Source organism: Gracilinanus agilis, chromosome 6, assembly GCF_016433145.1.
Source record: "Gracilinanus agilis isolate LMUSP501 chromosome 6, AgileGrace, whole genome shotgun sequence".
NCBI lineage: Eukaryota > Metazoa > Chordata > Mammalia > Didelphimorphia > Didelphidae > Gracilinanus > Gracilinanus agilis.
The window spans coordinates 39,359,294-39,370,745 of record NC_058135.1 but is presented as its reverse complement, the minus strand read 5'-3'; the positions used below and the strand labels follow the sequence as shown (position 1 = coordinate 39,370,745).

Here is an 11,452-nt window from a genome sequence, read left to right as displayed (position 1 = left end):
TTGTGCCACTTCTTACAGTGACTGTTAGAATATCCTGAGAGAACAGGGGACCATTTATGTGAAAAGCAGAGCTAAGAATGAGTGCCAGTGAAGTTAAAATGGACGAAAGGTTTAATAAATGCCAGTTCCACTTCACAGTATTCCTTTAGAGCCAGAAACATGGAAATTGATTACTTATCAAGCCATTGGTAATTTCTCTGTCTTTGAATTGGGCCAAGGAAGGTGGGGCAGGGTGGGAGGGAGTTGGGGGTATGGGGGAGAGAATGTAGGACTGAGAAATGAGAGGCTTTCTGGAGAATTTAAGTTGGTTGAATAATACGTTCTTTTGTGTTCTCTGGCAGGTCACTGGGCAAAATGGGAAATGGCTCCGTGAAACCCAAACAGTCCAAGATTCCAGATGGCCATGCTGGGAAATTGTCAGGCACAATTGATGCTCTTCGGAGCAAAGTGACAGAATTGGAAAGGGAGCTGAAGAAGAAGGATGATGAGCTACAGCAGAGGGAGTACCATCTGAGGGAGCTGCAGGAAAAGCTCTCCAAGCAGACAATCGCTCTTGCTGAGATCACTGAGGAACTCCAAAACAAGTGTATCCAGCTGAACAAGCTTCAAGATGTGGTTAACATTCAGGGAGGAAACTCACTTCTATTTTCTCCATACAAAGTGCCTCTTCAGGTCAATCGAAGGACCTCAGGCTTAGTCTCTCTCCACAGCAGGAGAGGTGCCAAGGAAGGAGTATCTGCTGAACCAACCACCAGGACCTTTGCAGAATTTTCATTTGAGAAAGCAAGAGTCAGGAAAGACTCGAGGTAAGCATTTGGCATCCTGATGCTATATTGGTTGTGGGTTCTCTTCTAGCGTAGTCACTTCAAGAACAAACTCGCTAGGAGTTAGGCATTTAATCAAAGCATTTTATTAAACTCTGATTATGGGTCAGGCATCATTAGGCTTTGGGGATACAAAGAAGAAAAAGGATAGAAAAGAAACTGTTCCTGCCCTCAAGGAATTTACACTCTTAGAAGATGAGACTTCTGTGAATATAGAATTATGTTTTTCCCAGGTTTACCATTCAGACTTTGTGCCATATAGCTGAATTGCAATCTCTTCTGATTCACTTAAGAACACCAAAAGTTTAATGGATTGTCATGGGAAACCTAAGCCATGGGGATGACATGCTCATCAGGCATTAGGAAGTATCAACCTTCCTTTTTCGCCTCTTTAAAATTCATGTTGGGTTTCCCCTGCCTCGAATCTTGAAAATATAACATAAACTAATAAAATGCCTTCTTGAAAGATTTTGAAAAGGGAAGAGAGACAATAAAGCATATGACTATAGATTTAGAATTCAAAGAAACCTTAAAAGTCATTTAGACTTATGTTTTAGATGAGGAAACCAAGGCCCGGAGAGGTGATGATACTTTCCTAAGATCATATAGCAGAGAGAGAACTCAAACCAAGGACTTTCTGACTCTAAGAATAGCATGCTTTCTACTATATCACACTACTTCACAATCATTTGCATTAATTAAAAGCTAAAGTGAACCCCCAAATAAATATTTTAATGAAAATATAAATATGACAACATCATTTAAACATTTTTATGTTTACATATTTTATGACCACCAATTGAATTACTAGAAGGAAAGATAATCACTTGTGAATCTCCTTTAAGGGAAACTTATTTGTTCCTTGAAGGCAGATCTATTCTATGCTTTGATTATAGATGTTTGGAAGGGAGGTTGGGGAATAGTTTGGGCAAATATAGGTAGTATAGGTTGTATGGAATGGTCAGGAGAGGAGTGTTTAATATTAAAAGTACAATGAGTGCTTTTTTAAAAAAGCCCTTACCTTCTGTCTTAGAATTGATAATAAGTTCCAAGGCAGAAGAACAGAAAGGACTAGACAACTGGGGTCAAGTGACTTGCCTAGGGTCATACAGTGAGGAAGTGTCTGAGATCAGATTGGAATCCAAGACCAACCATCTCTAGCCATTGAGACACCTAGTTGCCCTTGATGAGTATTTCCCAAGAGCAGGAATGAAGTCCAAAGAATAGGAAGTATGGAAAAGTCATTGTGCATGTTTGATTTACCCTACAAGTATATAAGAACTGCACATATCCAGAGGCTCTTAGACCTACAGTCTTCATGGGCATTAAACTTTCTGTTTTATGTAAATGTTGATTAGCAAACTAGTCCTGGCAGAGGAACATTAGTAGTTCATTACAGTGCCTGGCACATAGTAAGTGCTTAATAAATGCTTTTTGCCTGTTTGCTTGTTGAATATCTTGTGGCATACAGGCATATTAATCAGAGACATCTGGTAAGAAGCTACTGGGGCTGCCTTTCAATTGGAAAGCCTAAATTATCATTCGAAACCATTGTTTTGTTTTTTTCATGAAAAGAAAAGACAGAACAAAAGCCTTGCCTCTGAACTTCTGGTATCTACTCCATTTTTAGGAAGGACAATTATTTTCATTTATCACTCCCACCCCGGGGGAGCCAAATAGGTAAAAGTAGAAAATGCCAGTGAGTAATGTTTAAATGAGATAGGAAAAGAAAGTAAAGAACCTTGTGTCTGTGAGACTTGTAATAACAATGCTGCACTACTGAATGATTTAGCAGTGCCATACTGAAATATAGACAAAACTTTTCCTTTGTGAACAGAAATATTTGTATGGAAGAATAAAATTATGATAGCTTATGTTAATAGAGTGGGTTAAGGATGAAGGTGTCTTTAATCCATTGTCTCATTTAATCATCCTAATGACCTGTGAGATAAATAGCACAGGTGTGCTTGTTAGAATCACTTTTTCAGATGAAAAACTGTGTAAGAGATGAGTGAGAAAGAAACCTGGAGCAGTAGGAAAGGGCCAGATTGGGAAGAACTTTGAACATAGTGTTCAAAATGGTACAAAAAAGTCTCTATTGAAGAGTAAACACGTTGAATGATTTTAATACTCTAAGCCTCAGGTGGGATCTACTCTTGCCAGTAATGTAAATTGCAGTTTTTCTATATCTTAGTAGATAGTCTTCATGAATGACAATTATGAACTCATTAACTTAATTAGGCTGATCCATATACAAAAGAGAAACAGAAGTTGCTGGGACTGAACTCAAAATGTTTCTATCTTGGTAGAATTAGCACTTACTTTGTATTTACTTAGTTATGTATCATCTGTGTGTGTGTGGGGAGGGGGGGGTCCTCTCCCATTAGAATGAGTTCTCCTTGAGGGAAGGGACTGTTTTTGTTTTTTCTTTGTATCCTCATTGTTTACTTAGTACAATGCCTGACACATAGCTAGTACTTAATAAATGTCTGCTGATGAAGTCTTTCATGGGGTCAAAAGAGACCAAAGATGAATGTCAAAGGTTCTATCCATATCCAGAGGAGGAAGCAAAAGTATTTAAACTAACTTTGCACTTGGCCTTCGTTGCTAATATACTTTGCTCAGACCAGCCCAAATCTTGTGAGAATTTTAAAGTAATCTATCTATCTATCTATCTATCTATCTATCTATCTATCTATCTATCTATCTATCTATCTATCTATCTATCTATAATGAGTACCCTTCCAATGATAGCTACCCTCCAATGTAGTGACTTGGGAATGCTGACTTTTTGAGAGAGGGGCTAATCTAGGAAACCTTCTCCCTCACTTGGTAACCAGATAACAGTATAGAACACATAGTTCTGGAATTCATTGCTTTGAAGGTGGTCAGGATAGTTTTGGGGTTGTCGCGTGTAAAACAGCACAATCTCCATCTTGGTGTAATATCATTGAGCAAGAAGCCATTTAGATCAGATATCTCAGAAGTATTCTCTAGAGGTGCTAAATGTATGGGACCTAAATACTTTGGATTACTTGTTACATCTGTTTAAAATAAAAGAGGTGAATTAATTGTTGCTCTGCCAGAATAGAATTATCCCACAATTCTCTTTCCTAGGAAAGCATTGCCCTCGAACTGTAACTAGCAGTTATACAAGGGGGAAATGTCATAGATGTTCTTGGGACAAAGACAGATTATGTCATATAAAAAATGGGGAGTGATGAAAACTCAGGGAGAGACTTTGAACCTCCTGGCACAAGACCACACTGAAGAGAAACCTCAATATATTTATTACCCTATGGGGAGAAGGATACAGAGGACACCATACTAGTAAGGGAGCCACCAAGAGGGAATAATTAGATTTGAGCTTGACTCTGATATAACAGGAGTTAATTATTTTTAATTAAATTTTCATTTTTTTTGTGTATGTGAATTTAATTTTCAACAAATACAAACATAACAATAAGAAGATTGCATAGAAAACTGAACTTTTGTTTTACACATTGTTTTATTTGTTTTTCTTTTTAAATAAACCTTTGCCTTCTGTCTTAGAATCAATATTAAGTATCCTTTCCAAGACAGAAGAGTGCTAATGGCTAGGAATTTGGGGTTAAGTGACTTGCCCAGGGTCATACAGCTAGGAAGTAGCTGAGGCCAGGTTTGAATCCAGTACCTATCTTCAGGCTTGCTTCTCTATGCACTGAGCCACCTAGCTGCCCCTATACATTGTTTTTAAAGACACATATATACATGTATATTTACAGGAGATATTTACCAATAATTTTACAAAATAGTAATGAAACTGCTCTATTTGTGAAAACATCTCCCCTTTTTATTTATGTGCATTAAAATTATTTTATTGAGGTCTGATTTGCATATCTATCACTATCTACTAATCTACCAACCTCACTCTCCTATCCCTAGTGAAAGGCCTTCCTAGTAATAAATATGTATAGTTAAGCAAAACAAAGCAACACATTGGCTTAGTTTGAGAATTCATGCATATTTCATTCTGCATCTCTAGTCCATTGCCTCTTGGTCAAGAGGTAGGAAGTAGATTACATCGTTAGTTAGTCCTATGAAGTAATTATTATTTATCGCTTTGATCGGAGTTCCAAGCTTTATTTGAAGTTGATTTTCCCCCATTCCCCCAAAGTAATGTAATTATACATACCCTTTGACCCACCAGTACTACTATTTAGGTATATATCCCAAGGAGTTCAAGGATAGAGGAAAAGAACCCCCTTATTTATAAAAATATTTATAGTAATACTTTTCATAGTATCAAATAACTGGAAATAAAGTAAATGTCCATCAGTAGGGGAAAAGCTGAACAAATTGTGACATAGGATGTAATAGAATATTAAAACCTGTCATCATAAAAATGACAAATATGATATATTCAGAGAAACACAATAAGACCAGTTACAAACAGATGCAGAGTGCAATGAACAGAATGAGAGCAGCATTTTCCATGGGAATTTTGACATTGTCATCTAGTCCTTTCTGTTCTATAAAGATATACTCAGTTTTGTTTTCTTTCCTGTTAACAGGAGCTGTGTCTAGTACATTTTGCCTTTTTTTCCCTTGAAGAAAGCTTTCATAGTTTATAGGAATTCAGATTTTGAATTGTCTACATGCCTTTGATCTAGAGATCTAGGCAATATTTTCTAACATTTTTCTCTTTCTTCCACAATGCCACTAGTATTCAAGTATATGTTGATTTAATTTAGATCATCTTATCAAGCTCTTTGGAGAATTTTTCTAAATTCTCATGTGGAACTTGGAAGTATCTTTGAGGTCCATAAGACCAACTCCCTCATTTTAGAGATGAGGAAACTAACTGAAGAGGTGAAGTAATCCAGGATCACATAGATAGCACCTCTATCAGTGTGTCAGTAAATATTTTTAAGCACCTACTATGTGCTAGGCACAGTGCTAAGCACTGAACATAAATAATTTCATAAGTTGTAATTATTTTTTAAAACCTTTATCTTCCATTGTAGAACCAATATCGTATTTTAATTCTGAGGCAGAAGAGAGAGAAGGTAGAGGCAATGGTGGTTAAGAAACTTGCCCAGGGTCACACGAATTTGAACCCAGGGCCTCCTGTCTCTAGACCTGGCTCTCTTTCCAACGAGTCACCACACTGCCCCCAAGTTGTAATTATTTTCATGGTAGTCTTTCAAAAGCTAATCATAATACAACATAACATGACAAAGTGTCTCATGAAATGTTTCTTTTTGCCTTTGGATGCACAATTGAACAAACTTTACCGGTTCCTTTATTTGCTTCTCTAAGAAGAATTTAAGAACTTCCTTTTTCATTAGATGAGATTTCCTTTTGTATTCTGGTTTCATTTCTGGTGAGAGTGTATCACTCAGTGCTTGGCACAGTGACTGGAACAGGATAGATACTTAACAAATATTTATTGACTGACTGATTGAGTTCTTCTATGTCTCCATGTGTATTCAATGGTGTCTAATTAACACAAACTTTTTCAGACAACCAAGAAATTTCAAACTGCAGTGGTTAAATTTTCCATCTTTTTACTGAACTGAAAATTTAAATTTTAAATCTATTTCATAATCTCATTGTATCATTCATATGAAAGTGCTAAATATGCATGAACTCTTTTCAGGTGTGTTTAAACTTCTCTATAGATTCTCTATAAACAATTATTTTTTTAAAGCCTTTACATTACATTTTAGAATCAATACAAGAAAAGCAATAGGTGACAGGCAATTAGGGGTTAAATGAATTGCCCAGGGTCACCCAGCTAAAAAGTGTCTGAGGTTAGATTTGAACCCAGGACCTCCTGTCCCTAGTTTCCCCCTCTATAGACAATTATAATAAATGTTTTTTGACTCAATGACTAGAATGGTCATGTCCTTTTTTTCTCGCTAAATATTTGGTGTTCTGAAATTACTTGCTATAAATAGTTGTCCAATTCCTCTCCCTTTTCCATCCCTATAGGCATTTGAGGCAGGGTCTAGTTCTAGTAGATGGACATGTAGTTATTGAAGAAGAGTTTCTGCCACCTCTCCCTATTTCCTCCAAGCAGCACAGCTAGCCTGCTCCACTTCCTTCTCCTCATTGCCCTTGTCCACAGCATGAGTGCTAACTAGCCACATCCACACATTGTTATCTGCTTGATCTGGCCCTTGGGCCATGGCCAACATTGAGCAGATTATTCTTGCTAACTAGATACTAGGTTCAATTGTTTCTGCTAAAGGAGTCCAGGTTCTATTATTACTCTTTACATTTTAGTTGTGTGTGGCAGCTTATTAGCTTGAGTATTTATAACTTTGCATTACCTTAGAAGAGGATTTATTTCCTAAGTGTGCAGGAGAAACAAAAGCTGTGGACATATATATGAAAGGATATAAAATGAAAAAGTTTAACTGAACAGCTTGATTGCCAGCAAGTCTGCTTTTCTTCATTTTCCCTTAAAAAGAAGCTACAACCATATATTAAAACAGAAGATATTAGGAAATAAAGATACCAAACTATGACCCTCTTCTTCTCATTTTTAAGATAATAGGGAAACTAGAAGAAGCCCACATTTATAACAATCTGGATTTTCAGGGTTTGTAGTCTAATGAAAATTAAGTTTGGGAACAACTAGAAATTGACTTTCCACACTTAATTTGTTCGCTAGTATACCTATTAGACTACTGGTCTGGGAACCTTTCTGTATTTTATAATGATGTTCTTGTGGACTTTTCTGGATCAGTTTGCTGTGGCAAAACTAGAAGTATTAACCATGGCTAGTATTGTAATTTGTAGACATGAACATTCATTATCCCCAGGTAATCTAATTTTCGGTCCATATGGACAACAAATCAATCTAGAATATGTACAGTCTATATAGCATACGAAGGATTCCCTCTGGAATCAAGCTCTAGGACTATTTCCTTGGAGCTATGAATTTTTACTGGAAAGTTACTGAGGCCATTTATGATTGATGGGTCTTTCAACATGACTTTAATAAAAATGATCTAGATTCCATTGAGGACCACAAGAACTTAAAAAGCCATTAACGAGTGCTCTACTTTTGATGCTAATTGTAGATTTTTCATAGAGATCATGCACTGACTGACCCATGGAGCACATCTTACAAAGAGTTGCAGAGAAATAGGAGGATATAAACCCAGAGATTTTGTGGTAACGCATCACCCACTAACACAATAGTCGTGACCCTCTCCACTCACCCCAACCAAAAAATATTATATTATAATGTATAGGGAGTTGTTGACCATTGGGATGGTCATAAATGCAAGGCAATTCATTCATATGAAGGGGCTTGATACCTTTGATAGCCTTCACAAATCATAAGTCATTGACAATGGACAAACTTTGATTAATTACCACATACAAGGTATTAGTTACTAGGAGGAATTCAGAGACAGACAAAATAATCTCTGTTCTCATGGAATTTATATTGTGCTGCAACAGGAGACTGGGGAATACATCATACACACAAGTACATACATAAAATGGAATGAAAGGAAACCTTTATCCTGCCTGGAAGCTTTATCCTGCCCAACATGTTGGGACACTTATCTATTCCTTTTTGCCTCCATCTTAGTTTGAGTATTGCCTCCAGTATGGTTCAAGAATAACTGTGGAGATGGACTGCCTGAGAAAAAGCAAGGCAGATGTTCTGTCCTGGAATGTTTTTTGAGACATCAACTCATTGTTAGGTTTGTTTTTCCTTCTTTTTTGTTCTATCATATTTCTTCTTGTCTTCCACTTCCCTCTTTGAAGAAAAAAGAAGGAAGTCAGTCAGCTAGCATTTATTATGTGTTTTTTGTTAACCCTTTGTTAAGTGTTGGCAATACAAAGAAATGCAAAAAACAATCCCTGCCCTTGAGGAGCTCATAGTACAATGAGGAGACAATGTGAAAACACTTCTGTACAAAGAAGCTCTGTACTGGGTAAATTGAGAGTAGTTTCAGAGGGAAAGCACTAAGTTTAAGGGGTGGGACATGGCTGGAAAGGCTTCTTACAGAAAGTCAGCCTTCAGTTGATACTGGAAGGAAGCCAGGAGATAGAAGTAATGAGAGTTCTAGGCATTTAGAGATGGAGTGTTTTGTGGCAAGAACAGCAAGGTGACCATTGTCATGGGATGACAGAGTACATAGGAATAAATAAGGTATAAAAAGACTTGGAAGGGGACAGCTGAATGGCTCACTGGATTGAGAGCCAGGCCTAGAGACGGGAGGTCCTAGGTTCAAATCTGACCTCAGACACTTTCCAGCTTTGTGACCCTGGGCAAGTCACTTAACCCCCATTGCCTAACCCTTACTGCTCTTTTGCCTTAGAACCAATACAGAGTATTGATTCTAAGATGGAAGGTAAGGGTTTAAAAAAGAAAACATTTGGAAGAAGATTTGGAAAAGAACAAAGGGGCCAGGGTTATAAAGTTCTTTTAAGAGCCAGAGGATTTTATAATTTATTTTTGAGGTAATAGAGAGTCACTGGAGGTTATTGAATCAGGGGGTCAGACCTGAGCTTTCAGATCAATTTAGCAGCTGAGTGGAGGATGGATTGGAGAGGTGAGAAACTTGAGACAGGGAGATCAACCAGCAGGCTATGGCAGTAGTCCAGATGTGAACTGATGAGGATCTGGTAAGGGTAGGAACAGTGTCAGAGGAGAGAAGCAGGAAAACACTAGAGATGATATGAAGGTAGAAATGATAGGGTTTGGCACTGATAGAATTTGTGGGGTGAGCGAAAGTAAGGGGTCAAGCATGACCATAAGATGAGAAGAGAGTGGTATGCTTGACAGTAATTGGGAAGTTAGTAAGAGAAAAAGGTTTGTGGGAGGAGTGGAAAGGAAATGAGTTCAATTTTATCCATGTTGAATTTAAGATATCAATGAAACATCCAGTTTGAGATGCCTAAGAGGCAATTGGAGATGAGAGGTGGGAGGGCAGCAGAGAGGTTACAGCTGAAAACATAGATCTGAAGGTCATTTGTATAGAGATGAAAATGAATCTGTGGGAATTGATGGCAATGCCAAGTGAAATAGTAGAAGGAGAAGGCTCAAGGCAGAGCTTTGGGGGTCACTCACAGCTAGTGGGAGTGACATGAATAAAGAGTCAGCAGACAGAAAACACCTGAACAGATAGGAAAGACCACCAGGAGAGAGTAGTGTCCTGAGCACTTGTACAGAATAGATTATCAAGGATAACATAGTGATCAATAGTGTCAAAGGCTGTAGAGAGGTTAAGAAGGGTGAGGAGAGAGAAAAGGTTATTAGATCTGATAGGAGACTAATGGAGAGAATAGTTTTCAGTTTAATAATGAAGTCAGAAGCTAAATCACAAGAGTCAAATAGAATGAGAGGAAAGAAAGTGTAGATGGCTATCTTCTCAAGGAATTTAGCCAATGAAAGGGAGACAAAAATATAGGACTATAAATTGGGGGGATGAGAAGAGCAAAGAAAGGTATTTTGAGGGTGAAGGAGTCATGGGTATGTTTGTAAGCAATGGAGAAATAGCCTTGAACAAAGAGTGATTGAAGATTAGCAAGAGTATGGATCAGTGATTCCCAAAGTGGGTGCTACTGCCCCCTGGTGGGTGCTGCAGCAATCCAGGGAGGCGGTGATGGCCACAGGTGCATTTGGGGGCAGTGAATAACTGTAAGGGGGCAGTGATAGTATGTGACAGGGGGTGCTAAGTAATATTTTTTCTGGAAAGGGGGCGGTAGGCCAAAAAAGTTTAGGAACCACTGTAAGGAGAGGCATTCTGTGGAGAAGACTGAATGTGGCAGCATTATTTTTATAGATAAATGGGTTTGCGTTGGCAAGAGTTTGAGAGAAGTTAAATGACTTGTCCAAGATCACAAAGGTGTAAGTAGCAGAGTCACAATTTGTACCGAAAGTCTTTGACTCCAAATTTAGTGTACCACATTGCTTCAAATCTGTGATTCAGCAAGTATAATCCTCTTTCTCCAGGGACAATGATATTTTGTTATTTTCCGTTTTGATGTTGTTTATTTCAAAGCTAAGTATTACACCATAATGTTATGCATATTTTAATCCTGTATTAAAAATGTAAACAGTCCTTGTAATGTCACATAGGTAATATTAGGGTATTCATAGGCAATGCTAGTTGAGTACGTGCTCTGGCAGGTTCAATAAATCTGGAAGGATTTGAGACAAATAATATGCCTTTGTTATTCACAATCTAGCTAAGGGAAAAACGTTGGCTTCTTTCTTTCTTTTATTTTTTATTTAAAAAACCCTTATCTTCCATCTTAGAATAAATACTATGTATTGGTTCCAGCACAGAAGAGTGGTAAGGGCTAGGCATTGGGGGTTAAGTGACTTGCCAAGGGTCTCACAGCTAGGGAGTGTCTGAGGCTAGATTTGAACCTAGGACTTCCAGTCTTGAAGCCTGGCTCTCAATTCACTGAGTCACCCACCTGCCCTTGCTTCTATTTTCCTAAATTTTTTTTTTCCTTTCCCACCACCTTCTTCTATCATAACTCATTAAATTGAAAATGTAGTGGGTTTTTCTACCTTGTTGTTCAGACACAGAAGCATCTCTACTTTTCTCCTTCCCCCTTCTTATCCAGCTACCTGCTCCTGTAGCTTCTGAGTGTTAAAAACAGTAACA

General features: G+C 37.8%; 1 protein-coding gene across 1 annotated transcript in view; it reads left to right on the top strand.

Moving 5' to 3' along the window:
• Nucleotides 1-354: 354 nt before the first annotated feature.
• Nucleotides 355-11,452, top strand: part of PRKG2 (protein kinase cGMP-dependent 2) — a 103,342-nt gene continuing 92,244 nt past the window's right edge. Inside the window, exon 1 of the mRNA XM_044681611.1 lies at nucleotides 355-806. Coding sequence (XP_044537546.1) covers nucleotides 355-806 — 452 coding nt within the window. The remainder of the gene's footprint in view (nucleotides 807-11,452) is intronic.